Genomic DNA, 23,552 nt, shown 5'->3' on the forward strand with positions numbered 1-23,552 from the left:
TCTGTGACAACCTAGAGGAGTAGGATGGGGAGGGAGGTTGGAGAGGGGTTCAAGAGGGAGGGGACTTATGTATATCTATGGCCGATTCATGTTGATGTATGGCAGAAACCCACACAATATTGTAATTATCCTCTAATTAAAAATAAAAATTAAAAAGAAAAGATTTAATGAGATCCTCCATCACAAAATTGTCCCAGCTTTTGACAGCATCCAATTTATAAGAAATTCCCACTTCCTTAGACCTTACCCTTAAATCTCTCAGTTAGACCCTGAATCTTTTATTAAGTACTTTCTAGCATCTTATTATTGAGACATTCTGCCATTCCCTTTTCCTGTTCTCTTGTGTTCTTCCTCTAGGTAACTTTAATAAATTTCACTTGTTCAAAACAAAAACACAACTAAGTTATATGTTGTTTGCTACATTGTGAAGTATAGAAAAACAAGGATGCTAGAGAAGGGTTTTTGACACTGAGGCCAGAGATACAGCCAAGTCATTTATTTATTCAGTCATTAAGCTGTCATTTGCCCCTTTCTGCCTGGAACATAAACTCAGTGAGTTCTGCCTTCTCTCTCTAGGGCAGAGCACTTAATAGACACTCAATAAATATTTATGAAATAAGTAAGTGAATGATTATAATGAGGCCTTATTATGTCTTAGGCACTATGAGAGGCATCATAGGGTATCAAATATCACTATTCTGTCCACATAATGCTTGAAGGTGAGCTAGGGAATTAGAAACACACTGCAAGATAGCTATAAACAAACTGTAATGGGTGTGCAGGAAAAGGAAAAGTTACTTCTACGTACAAATAACGACAGAATTTCCAAAGAGAATTAGAATGGAAAGGATTTTTTTCAGGTGAAAACATGGACGTGTATTCCTTGTGGAGTTAATAGCATGCACTAAGGCATGGTGGTTGCAAGAAACATAAACTATATTTTATTGAGCTTCCATTCTGTTCAATACACTTTAGATTCTTCACTTAATTTAAGTTTCATAGCCCCTTCCATTTCCCACATCCAGGAGGGAATAATCATTATCCATGTTCAATTAAGGAAACTGAGAAACACACACTAAGTAAACAGGGAAATCTGAATTTGAATCCAGGCTTTCAGAGCCCAAATACTAGATAGTATTAATCAGCTTATTTTGGACTGGCATACAAGATGTAGATATAAGGGAAGAGAAAGGGGTACAACTGAAAACTCTAAAGGGTTAAAATGGTAGCGAGAAATGAAAGTTATCACTTTTTTTCTATTTCAAATTTAAGTGTAAGAAGCGTTTTTATATACTCTAAATACAGCTAAGTTCTGCTGAAATGTCTGGGTAGAGGTTGTAGAGAATGATCAAGAAGCATTGATCATTAGTAGTTTTGACAAAGATTCTTTATTCCCCTTTTATATGTGTTTTCTTTAACTGTAACTCTATAAATACATATTTCTGAACACCATGTTTTTTAATGATTTGACTGAGTTGTTTTAAACAGAGCCCCTCTTTTTAAACATTATTCATCTGAAAAGTGTTCTAAAGTTTTCTGATCCATAAGAATTCTTGTTTTGAAGAACATAATTCAACATAAAACTATATATCTCCAACAACTGAAAAATATGAACTAATGAAAGAAAATACATAGTAAGAGCCATGTATTTTTAGGGGTAGAGGAGGATATGAAATAAAAAAAAATGTTCCAAATGAGTAGCATGTTTATAAACTGCATAATGTGGTTTTGATGGACAGCTGAGGATTATATAAATAAGTTTTGATAGGGGCAAGAAACCACAGCAATGTCATTCTCCTCTTTCCATTTATGCTTAACAATTCTTAATGTTGGCTACTCTCAACACCACAATTAAAAATGATTAGCATTTTTTCATCTCTGTTGTAATGGTAAAAATGTTGATCCACAACCTTGAATACTCTGGATAGAGTAAAAAAAAAACTAAATATTTTCGTTCCTCCTTTTGCTATTATCACCAACTATATGCATGAGATATAATCATAAAAGAAGTAGAATGGTGGAATAATAGAGTCAAAAGAGAAGATTAGTAACAATTTCTAGTTTAGTTTGTCACTGGGTGTGATAGTTAATTTCATGTGTCAACTTGGCTAGGCTATGACATTCAATAGTTTTGTCAAACACTAGTCTAGATGTTTCTGTGAAGGTATTTGTGGATGCAATTATTTGCATGTGCAATTATTTGACTTTGAAAAAAACAAATTACTTTTTATAATGTGGGTGGGCCTCATCTAATCAGTTGAAGGTAATAAGAGCAGACAGGTTTCCCAAAGAATTTTGTTTCAAAGCTGCAACATAGAAATTCTACCTGGGCTCCCAGCCTACTGACCTGCCTTTCAGATTTGCCAGATCTCACAATTATATGAGTCAACTGCTTAAAATAAATCTCTCTATACATCTATATGTTAGTAGGCCAGTCAAGTCCAACTCTTTGTGACCCCATGGACTGTAGACCTCCAGGCTCCCCTGTCCATGGAATTCTCCAGGCAAGAATACTGGAGTGGGTTGCCACTCCCTTCTCCAGAGGATCTTCCTGACCCAGGGATTGAACCTGGGTCTCCTGCATTGCAGGCAGATTCTTTACCATCTGAGCTATACATCTGTATCTACATTTATATCCATATTTCTGTGTCTCTTGGAAACCCTGACTATATAGTGGGCAAACAAAAGCACAGAGAAATTATATGATACTCCTAATATCATTTAGTAAATGATGACAGAGGTATAGCAGAAAGATGGGGAAACTGGGTCATAAGATTGCCTAAAATACTGATTGTAAGTCTGGGAAAGAAATTCATAAGCTATCCACTTTCATCACTGCTCTTTCTAGTGGATTGCATGCAGTGAAATGTGAAGTTTCATGGAAAACCAATACATTAGAAAAAATCTGAAGTTTGAAGCAGATAAAATAGAGGAGGGATTGCTTATTTGCTTTACAAAAGATAAGATGTACCTCTTCTTAAATTTACTTTTTAATTGGAGGAAAATTGACTTACAGTGTTGTGTTACTTTCTGCCATACAACAATGCAAATCAGCCATAATTTTACATATATCACCTCCCTCCCCTCCCCCATCCCACCCCTCTGGGTCATCACAGAGCCCCAGGCTGGAGTTCCTGTGTTATAGAGCAACTTCTCACCAGCTATCTATTTTACCATTCTTGAGAGAGGCAACTTTTCTCAACATTGAAGGTGGTTTCATTAAAAAAAAAAAAAAAAAAAAAGCCAGGTTCCTCTGTCCATGGATTTCTCAAGAATACTGGAGTGGGTTGCCAGTCCCTTCTCCAGGGAATCTTCACAACCCAGAAATCAAACCTGGGTCTCCTGCATTGCAGACAGATTCTTTACCATCTGAGCCACCAAGGAAACTTTAATAAACATAGATCACACATTTTACGTGACGCTTTGCTGATAACAAAACTCTTTCATATGTACTCTTTTCTGGAAGCTTCACTGCAAATCTCTGAGTTACTGTCACCAGTTTATGACGGAGACAAGCAAGGCTGAGAGAAACTAGGGGACTTGCCTAAATGACTCAGAGCAGCTGATTTCCAGATCTGAGCTCACCTCCTTGTCCTGCAATGATGCCTACAGAGCACCAGCATTAACCAGAAGGGTGATGTTTGTAGGTCTCTTGACCAGGAATTTCACAGTGAGCTGAATTCTTACCCTAGTCAAAAGGATATGTGAGTTCTACTGTGCTAACAGGAATATTAAGATTTACTTTGGAAGAAAAAAAATCCCAATACATCTCTTTCTCATTCTTAAAGATAGCCCTATCATATCCTTTTTCAACTGTGAATTGATTCTAAGGCAGAATAGAAAATCTGATTTTTTTTTTTCTTTTTAATGCTATATAGTTTACTGAAACTGATTATTCCCATGTTTTATAGCTCTTTCCTACCTGGGTTTTCATTTTCCCAACTTAACAGCCTGTACTTTAAGAAAAGGACTTTGCATCACTGGATCAAAGAACAGAGGCATCTGTATTACATCTACATTCACTGAGCTGCTAAGACCCTGCACATTTTCAGTCTATTGCTTATCATACCTACCCAGGCCACCCCTAGACTCATCACATTTGTAAGACTTGATTTCTCTCCTGTTTCTCATCTGAGAGCAGGTGGACTAAGACAGTTCTTTGGAGGCTCGACAGGTGATTTCTCTTGAGAGAGGTACATCTCTCTAGTCTGCCAAGGAATGAAAATTCAGACAGTCACACAGATCATTCTGAATGGTGCCAAATAAATTCCACCAAACGCAGCAGTATTGCCAGTAGGCAATAATTACAACATGTCACTGGGAAATGTGGTGATTTCCTTCTTGCATCAGGCTTTAGTCTTATCCTGAGTGTCACAAAAATGACAGAGGGAGGACATAAACTGTGTTCTCCATAGTTAGAGCACGCATCTCTCATATTCAGGGAAATGGGGGTGAAGTGCTTCTTTACCTTGAAATGACTGGAACAGGATGCCAGGGATTGAATAGGTACCGCCTAGAACTTAACTGATCTTTTCTGACAGCACACTTGTCAACTACTCAAAAAATTAGGCAAAGTGGTGAAGAAAGACCACCATTTTGTTGTCAGCAGGGCTCTCGTCCCCAGCTGAGGAAAGAAATAACCTGTTGTAGCTTACGAAAGGAAAAGCTCTTCAGTAAGAATGGAAAGTCCTGAAAGCCAGTATGAGAGTCTGCTCGAGGGAGGTGATAGCATCCCAAAGTCTTCTAGGATTTTAGCTTCAACCAGAAGAATGTCTTTCAAACATAAGTCACATTAAAGGGCCGAACAAGATCGTGGGCAAAACAGCTGTGTGAACCAAGTTTAAAAAAAAGCACATAATAAATAATAAGAAGCCAAGGAATGCTGTAGAAATGGCGAGAAAAGACAGAGACGCATAGGAGGGATAAGACGGGAGGAGGGAGTCGGGGAGGGAGCGGAGAGAGCAGAAAGCTGAGTGCGGACGTCAGGAACAAAAGCTCCAGCGGAGTCTGGCGGAGGCACTCAGGGAGCATGGGGTGTTTTGAATAATTATTAAAATTAGCATGTGTCTGCGCCATCCTGTGGGTGTGGCGCACAGCGGAGTGTAAACTCTAGCGGGGCTGGGAGCAAACATTGGATTAGCGGCAGCAGCCTGCCAGCCTGCCCGAGGAGTGTGAGGACCAGCGCGCGGCACACCGACCGCACGATGGCCTCGTCTCAAGGGAAGAACGAGCTGAAATTCGCCGACTGGATGGCAACTCTGCCGGAGAGCATCCACAGCATACCCCTCACCAATTTAGCCATCCCAGGTAGGCGCTCAGAGGCTGCCGCCGGGGCGCTCGGCGTCCGCTCCACCTGCCCCGCCCTGCTTATCTCCGCTAAGTGGTAACTTGCCAAGATGCCCGCGGGAGGCAAACTCGTCTCCACGGGTGGGTCTCGGGCGAGGCGAGTGCGTGCCTGGGCGCCTCCGGCCTCCCAGCGCTTTCCCAAACCTCTGGGGACCGTGGCGCGGGGAGCCAAGGTGACTGCTTTTCCATGGGTTTTTGAAGCAGGTTGTGTCAAGAGGGCTGGGGCAGCGGCAAGGCTTGACTCTAGGATGGCCCCTCGACCCCCCCGCCCCCGGCCCCCCAGTATTTCCCCGGGAGACTTGGGTCTGGGGACCATTTCTGGGGCTGTGGGATGATGGTGGTCGGCGAGCGCGAGCCGCTGTCCTAAGGGCTCGGCTCTGGCCCGTGGACCTCCGACTCCATCTCTGTCACGGAATCAAGAGAATTTGGTGGATTTCTCGGTGAGAAGCTCCCCGAGTCATTAATATTCGTCCCTAGTCTCCTTTAAAGAGACAAAGCGCTTCCCGAAGAGTGATGAAAGTTCAGGGACCGCCGGCGGCTTGATCGATGCCCTTGACCTGGAGCCGAAGCGGGGAGAGGAATGTGGGGAGCCGTTTCCTGATCTGCGTGGACCTAGACGGCCTGGCCGAGTGGTCACCATCTGGACTCTGGTCCAAGGGCGGTGAGCAGCGTCCAGCGCGCGGGTCAGGAAAGCGAACCCTCGTGGACCGTGCGTTTGTTGCTCGGGACAGAAGTCGGACAGGGGAACCTGCGTGAAATGCGACGGAGGGGTGGGCTTCAACAGCAAATCTTAGGGAAAAGATGATTGCGCTGGTGTCCAGGGAGGCTAGAAAGAAGGAAGCCTGAGCAAAGCGAGGAAGAGCCTGGAGGGGTCAGACGCTTCAACACGAAGCGCGCCTTGGGCCAGAGGACTGGGCAGGTTTCTGGGGGCGGGAGCGCAGCAGACCCTAGTTCGGATGTGCAGGGGCTCGGTGGTTTCAGGACGGTATCCCACGGTGACAGCTGGGTTCACAGCCATACTTCGTTGACTTTTCGCTTGGGCCGAGAGTGCAGATTATCTCCCTGACCCGCCTGACCCTTCCAGGACTCGACTAGAGGGCAAAATACCTACAGGTAGTTCGTCCCTTGCCTCGAGCTATGCGGGGTTATCAAGTTCAACCTTCTGGTCTACCTTCTCTAGCTCTTACCCATCCGGCGCCCTCTCTCAGCCACTGGGGGAAATCATGCTTAAGAAAAAAAAAATTTTTTTTCTTGAAAGTCTCTAACCAGTAGCCCTGGAATTGATCAGTAACTGAAATCAATGGCCTTTAGTCAAATGGATGTTTGGCGGTTATGACAGACACAGGCTACCCTCTGAGCGCCAACCCTGGAAGGGAAGGGTTTGTCTCCTCTTGCCCTTCTTCAGGAGGGAATTTCCCAAGAGCCCAGGTGTCTCTAAGGAAGAGAACAAGCCAGCTTCTCCGCTCTGCATTTACCCTGCTCCCGGGTGAGCCTAGGGATTGCTCTTTTGGAGGAGACAGTAGAAACTAGAGAACTTTGTTGGCAAAATTCCACTCTCACTTCCGCAGGCATCCCTATCCCCCTTTCTTCCTTTTTATTTGGTCTTTAGACAGGTACTTTAACATGGTCTCACCTGAGCATTTATGGAGGCCTAAAAGGTAAGAAGGGCAAGAGTCTGGTGCCAGCCTCCTGACAGGTGACTTTCCAGAGACACAGGGAGGTTAAAAGCTCAAACTCACATTGCAACTTCTGAGGGATGGCATGATATCATGCCTGAATTTAACATACATTTTTATAATACTTCACTTTTCAAAGCCCTAACATATAACCCAGATAACATAATCCTTCCCCAAACCTTGTGAAGCAGGTGATGCTGATAAGTATTAATTCCATTTCACAGATATGAAAGTTGCATCTCAGTGAAGGGAAATGACCTGCTATCAGTTCAGTGATATGATCTTTAAATATGGTCCTTACAAAAACTATCCAGGAATTTTGGAGGGAAATGCTTTGTGGTTTGGATCTGGATGATTCAGCAGCAACAAGTACTAATCAGGCTGAAAGGACAGGGAAATAAGGCATTGGCAGGAGTGGAAGGAATTTTCTTTTGTTCCCACAGGACAAGGTGGAAACCTATGTTCAAAGGCTTCGATATTCTGATAGTTCTACAGTACAGACACGATGATGATAGCACTTGACACAGTGGGAATTTCCACTGCTTGCCTAACTTCTCTTAGTTTTATACTCAAAGTGGATCCCTTGCAAAGCTTTCCATTCTCATCCTTAATAATTCTGAGATAAAAACCCTATTTTGCCCATCTGCATCCCTCAATTCCCCCATGATTTTGTAATGTAGGTTTGGCAGATCTACACATATAAATCCAGGTTTAAAAATGGGTTTGGTACCTTTCTGCATTACTCAAACTGTGAGAATTTTTGGAGGAAAAAAAAGATGTTCAAACTTTGATAGTCAGGGAAGACTAATTGGAGGCTATTAAACGCTAATGGAATAATTGCCTTAAAATCATGCTAATAGCTTCCTGGCTGCTACATGTTTACTTGGCCAGTTGCTACAGCTTGAATTAAGTAATTATCTCCACCATTTAAAACCACTCCTGATGGTACACACAAGTGTTTCCGTAGAAGGGAATGGCTGCTCAGTCATCCTCTAAGCTTCAGGTTTTCTTAGGTGGAGCAACTGGAGAGTGAAGAGCTGTCTAATTATGAAGCCATCCTCTTGGGTCAGCTGACCTGCATTACCCAGAGCTAGTGCAAAGAACCATCTGCAGGTGTGTGATATTCCCCCCAGGTGTGCAGTTCTGGCATCTTTAAACTGTTTCTCAAGATGTCTGCATATTGAATGCTTTCATATCCGAATTTCTGTGTCTGTTTTGCATTTAAATGGCATCATGATTTGGTATTGACTGGCCTAAAGAATTAAGTTAGTAATCGGTATTAGTAGTTTTACTTTCACTTTATTTTTCAGAGGAATGGTACTGTTGAAACACCCTGACAGTTACTCAGATTTCAGTCTCATTTGTCTTTTCTTCCTATCTCTGATGACACCAAACTGAGTTTTCATTCATACATGCTTGCTTAACAGTATTCTGGCATTTTGGACTATGAATGATCCATCCTGTTACCATAAACAGGTGAGAGAGGGTAAACAGGGGTGGAAGCTGGGAGACAAAGTGTCAAGTTCAGGTGAAGGTGAGTCTGATGAATTTCTGGCATCTTCAAAGCCGACTTTTAACTTTTATAATCACAGTGCTGCCAGAACCATTGTGAAAAGATCCATCATGGGAGCAAGCAAGCTGTTGCTTAATCTGGGTAAATTATTGGTGATCTGGATCTATGACAAGGAGTCATTCTGTCTGAAATCTAAAAGATCAGGAAGGGTTTTTGTTTTAATGGGAAGGGTCTGTTATGCATTTGCTGATATATGATGAAAGTCTTCTTCACATAATACAGTAAGTTGACCATGTAATACTGAAAGACTGGCTAGTGTTGTGGGACTAGAGCCTCAGAAGGAGTGTATGTTTCCTTGGCGTCAGAGTTGTTTACTGAGTTGACTACCAGTTGGCCTGTGAGCGGGACCTGGGCAGTCAGTTTGCTTACCCTCTCCCCTGTCCTTGAAATGCACTTTTGGCCCATCATTTCCACAGTGGGAGCCATTTTCAAGGAAGCAGCCTTGAGAGAGCAATGTGTTATTGAGACCATCTGGACAGTGTACATGGCTGAACTTCGTTAAGGCCTCTGTATAAACTTTTAAATAGGCACAGAGATCCATTTATCTTGCAGCTGCTTCCAAACAAACTTCCTATGTACATTCCCTGATTATTAAACTTCCCTACCAACTGGAAGTCATCTGCCTTTCTTTGATCTCTCCTTGCCAGTTTTCAAACCAAAACTTGAACAGCAATTGTTGACTGTACTTTAGATAAAGAACACAGAAATGCTTTAGAAATCAATGTTCTTGCAGATTTTGTACACTCTTCCAGGAAATGCTAACACCAATGATAAAGGAAAGTGTTACTTAGGGAAATGAGATATGTTTAAAATAGCTCTGACTTCTGTGATCCTGTGTTGGCTTTTATTAGTTTTTAATTTCTTTCCTCACAGTGATCTCTTCTTGTTGTTCCTAGAGCCAACTGTTTTCCTTTTCCTTGTCATTTACTATTTCTGTTTTGATTAGGATGAGATAAAATTGTCAGGGCAAATCTGGAACTGGGTCTAATTGTACAAGTTTCTTTTAGAAAGCAGGGCATTTCCCCCCGCATCATTTTAGTCCTTATAGTGATATGGAAGTTAATCTTATTCAAAGCAATCAAAAAGCAACAAAATTGTTTAAAATGACTAGCTTTCTTGTGCTGCCTGTTCAGTTCCCAGTTTTGTTTTGATTTTGCTAAAAAGAAAAAACTTAAATATCTGGAACATAATTTTTTACACTTTTGAAAAATTTTAATTGGAGCATAATTGCTTTACAATATTGTGTTAGTTTCTGCCATACATCAACATGAATCAGGCATAGGTTTACATATGTCCTCTTCTTCTTGAATCTCCCTCCCACCTCCCATCCCCTCTCACCTCTCCTAGGTTGTCACAGAGTATCAGGTTTGAGCTTCCTGTATCATACAGCTAATTCCCATTGGCTATAAATTTTACACATGGTAGTGTATATGTTTCAATGTTGCTCTTTCAATTCATCCTTCCCTCTCCTTCTTCCATTGTGTCTACAGTCTATTCTCTATGTTTGCGTCTCCACTGATGCCCTGCAAAAAGGTTCATCTGTACCATCTTTCTAGATTCCATATATATGTGTTAATATATGTTTGTTTTTCTGACTTGCTTCACTCTGTATAATAGGCTCTAGGTTCATCCACCTTATTAGAACTAACTTAATTTATCCTATTGGGGCTCTTCCTTGTTGAATTGAACTGAATCACCAACTATTACTAATTAATATAAAGTGATACTTGTGTCATTTTACAGTTTACAAAGTGTTTTCTCATGAACACACATGCTTTTACATGTTCTGTCAATAATCTCCTCAGGCTTAGCTGCTCAAAGTTGATCCAGGGACCAGCAGCATCGGCGAACATGGGTGCTTGGTAGAAATACAGCATCTCAGACCCCAGCCCTCAGACTGATTTAATCCCAAGCTGTATGTTAACAAGATCCCCAGGTGACTGCATACACATTTAAAGTTTGAGAAACACTGCTTAGGGTATCTCTAAGGGAAACCTTTATGTAAGTGGCAGAGTCAAATTTAAATATACTTCTTTGATTGAGCTCTTTCTAATGGACCATGAAGTCTATCTGTGAATGTTCAAATTTACATTTAGGCTTAGAGCCAGAGCCCCATATCTGACTCAACACTAATGGCCCAGGTTGGGAACATTTCTGATAACTGACATTACAGTTCACCATGCACCTTGAACAATAAAAATGATTTAATTGCTTTTTAAGTGTTCAAATTGGGTCATTGTGATAAATGTGAAACCTTCCCCCTCGTTTCCTTAAAGTTCTGATGCTCTTTGATACCAGCCGTACACAGCACTTAAATTCAGCCCATCTGGTGATGCTGGTGGTCACTAATGACAATCTAGGAGACACTCCTAAATTGGTTCTTTGTCCATTTGATATCTCTTTTGTTGTGTCATAGGACCAGCTACTTTTGTTGTATTTATAGGCCACAGGTTTGTTCACCTTATCTATAAGTTTCCTTGGTGGCTCAGACAGTAAAGAATCTGCCTGCCAAGAGGGAGACCTGGGTTTGATCCCTGGGTTGGGAAGATCTCCTAAGGAGGGCATAGCAACCTACTCCAGTACTCTTGCCTGGAGAATCCCTTGGACAGAGGAGCCTGGTGAGCTACAGTCCATGGGGTTGCAAAGAGTTGGACATGACTGAGTGACTGAGCACAACACAGCACAACTTTTCAAGCCTCTTTGAGGTAATAGGGGCATCATAAACGCAAACTGTAGTAACAGTCAGCACCAGAAAGCCATCAAGCACAAAGGTAAATGGTGAATTGTTTTTTAATAGGAAGAACATGATCAGTCTTTGTATTTGTAAACCATACCTCATTTATTTAAATCATGGTTTACATGAATTTGAAACATACATAACTGTGGTTGTAACTCACTTTATTTTAATTATTTAGCATAATCCAGGCTCTGAAAGAGTTAAATTTTAAAAAAGAAACTTCAAGTTGCTAAAATAGATACATTTATATGTTACAGCTCACACACTTTACTCATATGAAGAGTTTTCATATCCTTATGTAGTGTTTATTTTCTCCTGTGTAATTCTAACCCTGCCTAATCAAAATAGAAAGAATAAGTTACAAAGAGGAAGAGTAAAACTGTTGAGTGACATATATTAGCTATAAAAATAGGCAATATTTTTGTGGGAAGATTAATAAATAAGGATATAGGACATAAAAGGTAATGTTCCCTAAACTCTATAAGTCCCAAAGTAAAATCAGAGTTATCTTAATTGTCAGTTTTGATCCCTCTCAAGTACCTCCTGCAGGGACTTCCAAATAGTTCTAGAAATCTCTGGACAAATTCTTAAATATGTTTTTATAAACCAATTTTATGGGCTATCACACACTGCAATTTTCCTTCTTTCCTGTTTTGGGGAGGTTATTGGGAGTTGTCATTTTTGCTGCTTTGACATGTAGAGGAACTGAACTTCTGTAGTTTTATACTCAGAACACCACTGCTGTTGGCAGTCCCACCAGAGCCTGTGCTGTGTCTGCGAAGGCCCAGCATTGAGGACATTAATGTGTGAAAAGGGCATTGGATAGGATTCCACTGTGGTCAAAGGCTCCCAGAGCTGGGTCCCCTGCTGTGGAAAGTGTGGATGCCAATCTTACTGCTGACTCTGTCTGCCATCACCACTGAAACCCTGAGTACCAACACTGCCAGCTCCTGTCAATCCTTTTGCTTTGTATGGATGCCAGCAAAAGAGTTCTTTGGTTTATGTTGATTCTTTTGGTGCTGCCACCTTGCCCTAGGACTTAGGAATGAGTTTATGAGGGCCAGGCAGAGGACAATATGTAGGATAGGTTTTATTCTGTACTCTGCATCACTCTCAGTGTTAATTCACTCTCTGCATGCACATGTACATGTGCGTGTATGTGTGTGTGCACGCCCATAGGTCTATCAATTTTCTGTTAAGATAACTTCTTTTCTGAGAATCTTCTTAATAGATCCTCTAAGTAGGCCTCTGGGGCTACCTAATTAATCATTCCTCCAGGCAGATCCAGGGTAACAACACAGCTGGATCCATACTGTCCCCAGTGAGCAACCTGGAACAGTGTAAATAGAGCCAAATCATCTGATAGACCTAAAGTAATTACTAACACCTCCATGCTTTAAAGCACATAAATAAAGTAATTGATGTACTCTGAGCCTTCAAGAGAAGGTTAAGTCTCATATACACATAGGTGTGCATTTTAATTATCATTGGTTAAAGGGATCAGCTCTGTTAATATGGATATTTTACCTATTAATGTTACCACCAATGAGACTTATCTATAACTATTGCCCGTGGACACTCGAGGAACTTCTAGGTATAATCATGTAATTTATTATCCTCAAGAAGCTTATAGATTCTATTACCTGTCTCTCAAGGGTTAGGATCAGTCTCTGAAGACTGGGGACCAGGAAAATATGTAAGTCATATATTCTAAAAGGCAAGAAAATGTGAGAGAGAAATTTACCATGATTCAGATGAAATTCAGCAACCAGACACTTTCTACAGCACCATATGCTTTTATTATGCTCTGTTAAGAGAGGAAGATGGGTCAGGAAGAGAGGCAGGAGGAGATGGTTAAACATTCTTGAGAAACTGCCAGGATTAGTCACCTCCGGAGATCAGGTACTGAAACAGATGGCCCACTGCTTTGTTAGATGTGCTCTTGTTTTGTGTCTGTTTTTCTTTATGGATCCTGGAAGTGGATGACTCTTAGACTACTCCATCTTTAATGTCAACTAATTTTATGTTTCACATGAAAGAATTCTTCTTTTGAACTAATTTTTATGAAGCAGTCATGTTTATCCTTGGTCAACATTGTAAATGATGGTTGTGTTCCTTGATTCACTTGGAGAATTTTTATTTCATGAAGGAAAGTGGACTCCAGTGAATGAATGACAGTCTTAGTTGCCTGGGAGGCTTCCCTGTAGGTCTCCTTTGGCTTGTTGGCTGATGCAGAGGAAGATGTACTTGAAGGAGTCCTCATGGGCAAATGGGAACCTATCTCAATGCACATCTCTGACATATATTCCTCTGTTGCCATGTGGAGGAGGAGGAGGAAGATGAGGAGAAGGAGGACCTAGGCTGTCTTGAAAGTGAAAAAGTGAAAGTGAAGTCGCTCAGTCATGTCCGACTCTTTGGGACCCCATGGACTGTAGCCTACCAGGCTTGTCCGTCCATGGGATTTTCCAGGCAAGAGTACTGGAGTGGGTGGCCATTTCCTTCTCCAGGGGATCTTCCTGACCCAGGGCTCGAACCTGGGTCTCCTGCATTGCAGACAGACGCTTTACCCTCTGAGCCACCAGGGAAGCCCTAGGCTGCCTTAATACAGAATTAATCCTAAGCACACTCCTGCTATGACCTGCCCTGGCCTTTTCTGAGAGAAGAAAATTGGTCAAGGGGTTGTAAAGATTCTGCTTTGAGAGTTGCTAGAAGGGAAGGCTACGGAACTGTCACCCCTCGTGTTCTCATTTCTATTTGCGTCAGTTCTATTTGATCCAGCATTAGAGTTTAACTCTTGAAAATGTCCTTAATTCTCTTGTCTTACTCTTTTCTGTTCTGCTTCCTTAGAAAAAAAGTCCAACTTAGTAAAACATTTTTTAAAAAATATTCCAATCCCAGAAAACTCCAATGGTTAAATATTACTGAAGTACACAGCCTGGATGGTTCCACTAACTAGAAATCTCTCACCATGAATCTTACATATCAATAGTAAATTCAATTTTCTACTCTCTGAGATAATAACTTCATACCTCTTCTTACTTCTCAAATCAGTATCTCCTTCCCACCCCACTCTAAACTTATGACTTCATCTCTTATTTTACAGGAAAAAAATAGATGCAAACAGACATGAACTTTCTCAGTTTCCCACCATTAACCCATCAACCCACTTGCATCTATTTCTGTACATTCTGCATTTTCTTTAGGTAAGAAGTCATGGACCTTTTTCTGACTGAATCCAGGCTCTCTACTTGTGGTCTGGATCCCCTTCATTCAGATCTCCTAAGTTTGATCCCCAGTTTATTCCCTCTCCCGCATAATTATTTTTTTCTACCACTGCCGGATCATTCCAGTCACCACACAATCATACTTTATTACCTTTCTTAATGAAATAAAAATCTCCCTTGACTCCACATCTGTGCCTCTATCCACTGTGCTATTTCTCTGATATTTGTGAAAGCATTGCCTCTGTCTTCAGGTTGTTATTTCCTTTCCTTGCCTACCCCATATTAATGTTATTTCACTACCACTGAACTAAAATTGTTTTTGTCAAGGTTGCCAGTGATTTTTTTTTTGGATAAAGGTAATGAGTAATTAATTCTTTATCAGTTTATTTGACTTTTCAACATTATTTGATGTGACTGACCACACTCTTCTTGAAACATTTTCCTCTTTCAGCTCCTTAAGACACTTGGGTGTGTGAGTGTGTGTATGTGTGGTCAAAAAACACATGACATAAGATTTACCCTCTTAATGATTTTTTAAATGTTTAGTATTCTTAGTTCTAAGCACAAAGGTGTATAGAAAATCTCTATAACTTTTTCATCTTGCATGACTGGAATGTTATACCCATTAAACAGCAACTCATCACTTCTCTTCCCAGCAGCCCCTGCAACCACCATTCTACCTTTTACTTTGATGAAATAGATACCTACCTCATATAAGCAGAATAGTGTAGTATTTATCCTTTTGTGACTGGATATTTTGCTTAGCATGGTGTTCATTCATGTTGCAATATATAGCAGAAATTTCTTTCTTTCTTCACAGCTGGGTAATGTCCCATTGCATGTTTATTCATCTTTCAGTGGACATTTAGGTCGTTTCTGTATCTTGACTATTGTGAATAATGGTGCAATGAACATAGGGGTGCTAATATCTCTTTAATAGCCTTTTAAAATTCTTTTGGTTCAATACCCAGAAGTAGGATTGCTGGGTCACATAGCAGTTCTATTTTTAACATTTTGAGGAAATTGCATTATTGTTTTCTGTAGCAGCTACATCATTTTACATTCCTACCAATAGTGAACAAGTTTCCAATTTCTCCCTATCTTCACCAATACTTATTTTTGTGTTTTTTTTTTTAATAATTACCATCCTAATAAGTGTGGGTTTATATCTCAGTGTGGTTTTGATTTTTATTTCCTTGATGATCTGTGACCTTGAATAGTATATCTGTTGATGTACCTATTGGTCATTTGTATGTCTTTTTAGAAGAAATGTCTTTCAAGTCTTTTGGCATTTTTAATTGGATTATTTGTTATCTTGCTACTTGGTGGTAAGACAATGATGTATTTTGAAAATTAATCCCTTACAGATATATGATTTGTAAATATTTTCCCCCATTTCATAGGTTGCCTTTTTACTCTACTGATTACTCCCTTTGTTCTGCAGAAGTTCTTTAGTTTTATATAGTCCCACTTGTCTATCTTCTATTTTGTTTTCTATACTTTTTATATCATATTCAAGAACACATTGCCAAGATCAATTTCTAGAAGCTTTTCCCTCATGTTTTCTTATAGAAATTTTACAGTTTTAGGTCTTACATTTAGATCTTTAGTTCATTTTGAACTTATTAGTATATGGTCCAGTTTCATTTTTCTGCATGCAGATACCCATTTTTCCCAACACATTTGTTGAAGAGACGAACCATTCATCGTTGTGTATTCTCGACACTTTTGTCAAAGATCAGTTGACTGTACGTGTATGAGTCTACTTCTGTGTACATTTTGCTCCATTGGTCTGTTTGTTTGGCTTTGTGCTAGCATCATACTCTTTGATTACTTTATCTCTGTAATATGTTTTGAAATGCGGAATGTGATGCCTCCAGCTTTGTTCTTCTGTCTCAAGGCTGTTTTGTTTATTCGGAGTCCTTTGTGGTTCCACATTAATTTTAGCATTTTTTTTTCTATTTCTGTAAAAATAAAATGCCATTGAGATTTTGATAGGAGTTGCTTTAAATCTATTAGATTACCTTAGATAATTCGGGCACTTTAACAATGCTAAGTCTTCCATCCACCAACAAGGGGTTTCCTTTTATTTGAGTCTTGTTTAAATTCTTTCATACATGTTTTGTGAGAACAATTCTTTCACATCCTTGGTTAAGTTTATTTTTAAATATTTTATTCTTTTTGATGCTATTATATCTAAGATTGTTTTCTTAATTTCCTTTTGGAGTGTTGATTTTTAGTGTATAGAAATAAAGGTGATCTTCATATGTTGATTTTGATCCTGAAACTTTACTAAATGCATTTATTATAACAGGTTTTCATTGTTGTGTGTTAGTGTACAGTGTGAAATGAACAAATGATAAAATGAAATAAGAACTGTTAATTTAGGCAGAGGAGATCCTTTAAAAATGCAGGCTCTGGTTTCAAATACCTGAGGTTTGTAGCCTAGCTTTGACATTTACTAGCTCTGTGCTTCAGTATTCTCAGCTAAAACATGAGGATAATAACAGTGCTTCATAAGCTATTATGAGTACTTCATGGGTATAATACTTCTTAGGTTGTTGTAAGGATTAAATAAGGATATGTATAAAGTGTCTAAGAAGGCCTGGCAAACGTGATGTTACCTACTCATGTTTCACTTGTAATTTTCAATCCCGATGAATTATCTTCAGAACAAAATAGAAAGTGAACATGAAAGTTGCTCAGTCATGTCCAACTCTTTGTGACCCCATGAACTTAGTCCATGGAATTCTCCAGGCCAGAATACTGGAGTGGATAACCTTTCCCTTCTCCAGGGGATCTTCCCAACCCAGGAATCGAACCCAGTTCTCCCACATTGCAGGCAGATCCGTTACTAGCTGAGGCACGAGGGAAGCAGAAGAAAACAGAGAAGATTGTAATAAAAAATGTTTTCAAATGTGTGTTCAAGCTTTTGTGCTAAGGCAATGTTATCTCTAGATACTAAAGAGGGGAGATGATAAAATATTACAGACGTAAGCAATCATTTCTAGAGATTGTGAAAATGGAGGTATAAAGATAATGCAAATGTCAGTGTCCAAAAGAGGAAAAATAGACCCCAACAACTTCGTATGGTAATATCTGAATGATGTGTAAGTGAATAAAAAAGGAAGTGATGATAAGGGCTCACCCTTCCTGTGAAAAGTGCATCAGCTGGGAGGCAGGGAACCCTGACTGCAGTCCTGGATCTACAACCAAGTGTTGGACAAGTCAGTTAACTCCACTGGTTCTGTGGTGTTACATCTGTAAAACTGCTCAGCAGTTAGTGTTGTGGACAGACTTGCCTCAAACCGTGGCTCTGCTGTTTACCAGCTGACTCAGAGGAGCCACTGAAAACCCTCTGAGTTACAATTTCCTCAGTTCCAAAATGGAGATGATAGTACCAACCTCACATCCTCTGTTGTGAGGAATCAATCAAATATGTAGTATACTTGTCACAGAATAATGGTCAATAAATGTAACTTTTTTTTTTTTTTATCATTCCATTGTATATAATTCACTTCATTTATTTGCTAACAAGGTGGTTCTTTGTAAGATCCTTTTCCCTCACCTCCCTTTAGTCACAGCTTGTTGACTTTTTCCTTTGCAGGCTCAGCCCTGCCTTAGGCTCCAGAACCAGTCCAGCCTTTGGATCAGGGAATGTGAAGAGGACTGTTTCATTTCATCAGTTTTCTTCTTGCATCTAGAACTCAGCTTCTGATACAGCTGGATACGGAAAAATCAACTGTCATGGGAGTGGCACACATGATTAGCCCAGAGCGAGGAATGGAACTTCCCACAGGTGGAGATGTTGGCCAGGTAGACCCAGTGGCAACTGATTGGGAGGATATCCATATCCAGAGAGGACAGTGACCAGCAATACTTTTGATCCAGCAGAGGGAAGAGGGTCTAACATATGGATAGAGACCGTTAAGAAACCTACAAGCAGATTTCTCAGAAACACAGGGAAACCTCAGACATACTGAAACTTCCTCATATGAAGTTTACTTGTCCAAGTCAGAGCTTTGGACGCCATCTTAGATGATTAGACTTTTCACTGTAAGATTAAGTTCTTAGTCCCAGGCTATACCCAGATCCTAGGAGAAAAATTCTGTATGATTCTTCCCAGTCCCACCCGGTCCCTGAACACCTTGTGCCTGACTGAGCTCTCTTTCACTGTGATTGATGAGAAAACTCCTGGTTGTTACAAGCTGATACATGAGGCAACAGAGCCTAAATTTTAAATTGATTTTTAAACTTGAAGATTAATTGGAGTTATTTTGACAAGCTTTAACAAGAGTGAAACTGAAAAAATTTTGAAATATAAAATATGTAAGAGCAGGTCCATAGAAACTTGACTTAACTGTGATCTGTGATAAAAAGACCTAGGGCATGTAGTCAACAGGGATCAACAGGGAGCTGACTGTCAGTGGCAGTACACACAATCACATGTGTGCACAAGTGGGCTGCTACACCAGTTGTAGTTCACAGAGCAAGGGGTGTAATAGCCTGGCTGACCCTATACTGGGCAGAGCCATCTGCAACATGGAGCTCTGTTCTGGGCCTCAAACTTTCAAGGATACTGTGGAAAGTTGCAGAGTTTTGCAGGAGCAAGGGGTTGGGATTGTGGGGGGTTTCTGGAAATCACCTTACATGGGAATATAGCCAACTCTCTTCAGACACACGGAGAGGTCTATGAAGTTCTAAATTAAAGCGACCAAAAAATAGAACTTAAAGGGATGATGCTTTTGGAAAGCTAAAAGACAAGGAAAAACCTTTTATCAATGTGATTTTTAAGCAATGAACTTACCCTCTCTAGGAGAAGTGTGTAAAAAGAGGCTGAATGGTCATCTTCCGAACATCTGCATTTATTAATACAAAGTATTTGATCCAAATGACCTCTAAGGACTTTTCTGCTTCTGTGACACTGTGATAATGGATAGGTTGTTGTTGTTTAGTTGCTAAGTCATGTCTGACTCTTTTGAGACCCCATGGACTATAGCTCGCCAGGCTCCTCTGTCCATGGGATTTCCCAGGCAAGAATACTGGAGTGGGTTGCCATGCCCTCCTCCAGGGGATCTTCCTAACTCAGGATTAAACCCACATCGCCTGCATCACAGGCAGATTCTTTATCACTGAGCCACCAGGAATGCCCCATGGATAGGTTACTCAATGTCTCATAACATCAGTTTCTTATATGAAAACATGAGTAAGAATTGTATTCACTTTTATGATTGTACCAATCAAATCACTGGTCACTATTTCTCCCTTAACCCATTCTCTATGTGTAGCATGTTTCTGGTCTTTTCCCTTCATTTTTTATAAAATTTTACTTATTGTTTTAATTGCCTGGTAGAATTTAGCAATCTCTCCTAACAGACAGCATATAAACTGAAAATCGAATACAGCAGGAACAAAGCCTATTTTAACACCTGACTATTATTTCCAGGGCTATTAGATTAAGAATAATAATTTGGCATATCAGTAGGTAGAACTGATTTTTCTCTTGTGTCAGTGTAATTACTGAAACTGACCTCTTGTGACAGAAGAGGTGCAAACTCCCAGCTGCAACCATTCCATTACCCTTACACACATTGGCATCCCCTGAGCCTTTCCTAAAGTCAAGATGCCAGAATGACCCGAAGGACCTGACTTCCATCAAAGTTCTTGAAGGCGAAAACAACAAGCTTGAGATACAAAATGTTTTGAACACTATTTTTTTCCTTAAAGCCAGCTCACTCTCCAGGCATTTCGTTATGTTAATGGACTGTTCATCTAAGGACTGTTTCAACAATTCAGTGGGGTGCACTATAGAATGTGGCAACAATAAATATCAAAGAGTAGAATAATGGTTGCCAGGAGCTAGTTCAGAGGAGGGAACACTGGAGAGTTGTTTAGTGTGAATAGAGTTTTAGTTTTTCAAGATGAAAAAGTTCTGGAGACCTTTTGTACAACAGTGTGAATATTCTTGACAGTATTGAAATGTACAGTTAAAAGTGGTTAAGGCTGTACGTTTATGTTTGCTTTTTTTTTTTTTAACTACAATTGAGAAAAAAACTTGCGCAGTCAGATCAAGTTTTATAGTTTTTGACATAAGTGCCTGGAGGCTTGCTATACAGTTTTCTGCAGTGTTTGTAATTCGTTAAGGCTCTAACATCAAGAAAAAGCATTGCTCCTGGCTATGAGGCTAATAATCTTGTTTTTCCCTCTTTGTATTTCATTCATGATTTCACTGATTGAAGATGGCCAAATCATATTAACTTCTTAGGTCTGTTTCTTTAGTGTGATATCTGACTAATGCACTTTGTCCTTTCAGGTACCCTGCTGGTGAGGGTTAATGAAACAATATACGGATGCTTTCAAATTCCTTATATTGGAAACATCTCCCTGGGTTTGGGAAAATTTAGGATTCACATGGCCCAGAGTTACCTGCCAAGGTCAATTTCTCTTCTTGGATGGCATCAGTGACATCACATTATAACTTGAACAAGAATAGGATTCATTCATTCAGAAATTCATACTAAATATGGAATATGTTCCAGGCTGTTCTGTTGTTTTTCATGATCCAGTTGCTAAGTCATGTCTGATTCTTTGTGACCCCATGGACTGCTGCACACGAGGCTTTCCTATTTCCCAGAGTGTGCACAAAGTCATGTCCATTGAGTTGGTGATACCATCCAACCATCTCACCCTCTGTTTTCCGCCTTTGTTCATAGAATTCTCTAGACGAGAATACTGGAGCGGGTAGTTGTTCACTCCTCCAGGGGACCTTCTCAACCCAGGGATCGAGCCTAGGTCTCCTGCATTGTGGGTAGATTCTTTTACCATCTGAGCCATGAAGGAAGACACCAGTGGTTTGTGATTGTTGTTTAGTGACTTGGTCATGTCCAATTCCTTGAGACCCCATGGACTCTAGCCCTCCAGGCGCCTCTGTCCATGGGATTTCCCAGGCAAGAACACTGGAGTGGGCTGTCATTTTCTTCTCCAGGGAATCTTCCCTGAGCTAGGGATCAAACCTACATCTCCTGCACTGGCAGGCAAATTCTTTACCACTGAGCCACCAGAGAAGCCTGTCCAGGCTGTTCTAGGGGTTGGAAATAGGTAGACAAGCTTGATTGCATAATTCCATTCAAGTAGTAGACAGGAGACTGGGAGCAACCTCAGAGAAAACGACCCTTTTGTAGGATTTACCTAAACCAGGGGAATCATGTTGATTTTTGTTGAAATACCTGAGATCTAGGTTCTAGTAAGTTCCCTTGGAGGACTTCATTTTTGTTTTCACATTAAAATGTGGAAAACAAGCACAATGGTTGGGACCAATCCTATACTCCCAAAGTACTCTTAGGCTATTGTTCCCGTGGAGTGGCCCTGAAGAGCCAATTAAATAGAGCAGCTTTCAGGGTTTATTCTAGGTAGTTCCTATAGCAGATGAAGGCCTGACTTTACCATCTTCCACAGGGATGTTTTTGTAGACTTATTCCCTTCTTTCCATGTCAAAACATAGGAGAAGGGAGGTGGGCTGTGGCTGAGGAGCTCATCATAGAAGTATTTCTCTCTTTCTTTAACCTTGTTCCACTTGCCTCGTTTCTTATACAGCCTCCTTCCAGGCCTCCTGAATTTGCTTGCAATCATATTACACTCTTGACTTAGTTTCAGGCTCAGTTTCAGGCACTGACCAAGGTAATAAAAAAGTATTTATCCTTTTTCCTGTCCCTTTGGGAAGCTATTGATCTAGTTGGGGAGCATTTGCTGAATTTTAAGGTCACTGTATTATGGGAGTCTGAGGAAGTTGTTTCAGAGGTAAAAGACAGTTGTTGGTTTTGCTTTTTACCTGTGATTCCAAAAGTATAATCCGATTCATTTTCAGTAGGCTGAAAAGCTCTCTCACAGGCAGAACTACAGTTTCAGGAGATGCAGCTGAAAGTACTATTTAGTAATATCATAGGAAAAGATCACAGGAATAACTGCCATTTATCAAGGGCCTGTCTTCTGACAAGAACTTACACATATTAACTCTAACTCTTATAATAACCCTGTGCAGTCAATACTGTTCCCATTTTACAGACATGTGAACAGAGATATTAAGTACTTGTGCTCAAAGATGTATTAGGTGATGAATACAGAGAGCTGTCAGGTTTTAAAACCTAAGAATTTTTTTTTTTAAATTAGGTCTTATATCCAGAATAAAACTCCTAGGTCTTGAGTAGCAGTCTTCATTTTTCCAAGATTCTCTTCACTGACAATTATAAATGATCTTTTTCTCTGTTCTTTTTATTTAAGCACAAATTTATTTGAGCCCTTTCAAAAACAATTGGTATTTGTGGATTTAAATGTTTTAATTTACCTTTCCATTAGGCAATAAACTTTAAAAATGTACTCAGATATTTTCTTAAACACTTAAACAAGTAAAACACCAAGACTAATGGAATTAAATTCAGCAAGAGTGAGATTAAATATTTGCTTTAGCTTAAACCCTGTTATGTTTTCCCTTCACACCCTACCCCTGCAAAATGTCATCATACGTTTTCTATAATGAGAAAGAAGCAAATCCTATAAGTGGAAAAAAATGTTCTCAAAGGCCTAAGTGGAGCCTCAAACCCCAACGTTATATTCAAAAGGACACCACTGAAGGCCTCCCAATGGGTGGCACATTGGGCCTTGACCCTGGGAGATGGCATTTTGATTTTGATTGTTTTTCTATTGAGAGTTTAAAGTCATTCTCAGAATATTGTTTTCAAGAGATTTTTCTTGGCTAATATTTGGGTAAAAATTATTTTTGTTCCTGCTGAAAGGCCTCTTTTCTACCAGAATTCAGAATAGAATGTGACAAAGTTTGGGCTCCGGTCTGTTTGTGACATTGCTGACAGTCATAACAAATATACTTTCCCAAACTTTATGACATTTTAATAGGAAATTAAATGAAAGGAGTCCATTTCACTAGCTTTTTTTCCTTCATTAAAAAGGATAACTTGTGGAAACAACATTTAACAGTTGGTTTC

At 40.1% G+C, this 23,552-nt stretch overlaps 1 protein-coding gene across 1 annotated transcript in view; it reads left to right on the forward strand.

Annotated features, from left to right (window-relative positions):
* The first annotated feature begins 5,151 nt into the window (after positions 1-5,151).
* The window catches only part of PLCXD3 (phosphatidylinositol specific phospholipase C X domain containing 3), a 179,076-nt gene continuing 160,675 nt past the window's right edge, over positions 5,152-23,552 (forward strand). The window contains exon 1 of the mRNA XM_061129595.1: positions 5,152-5,307. Within this exon, the coding sequence (XP_060985578.1) occupies positions 5,205-5,307 (103 nt within the window). The 5' untranslated portion in view covers positions 5,152-5,204. The remainder of the gene's footprint in view (positions 5,308-23,552) is intronic.

The sequence above is a fragment of the Dama dama genome, chromosome 25 (assembly GCF_033118175.1).
Source record: "Dama dama isolate Ldn47 chromosome 25, ASM3311817v1, whole genome shotgun sequence".
Lineage (NCBI taxonomy): Eukaryota > Metazoa > Chordata > Mammalia > Artiodactyla > Cervidae > Dama > Dama dama.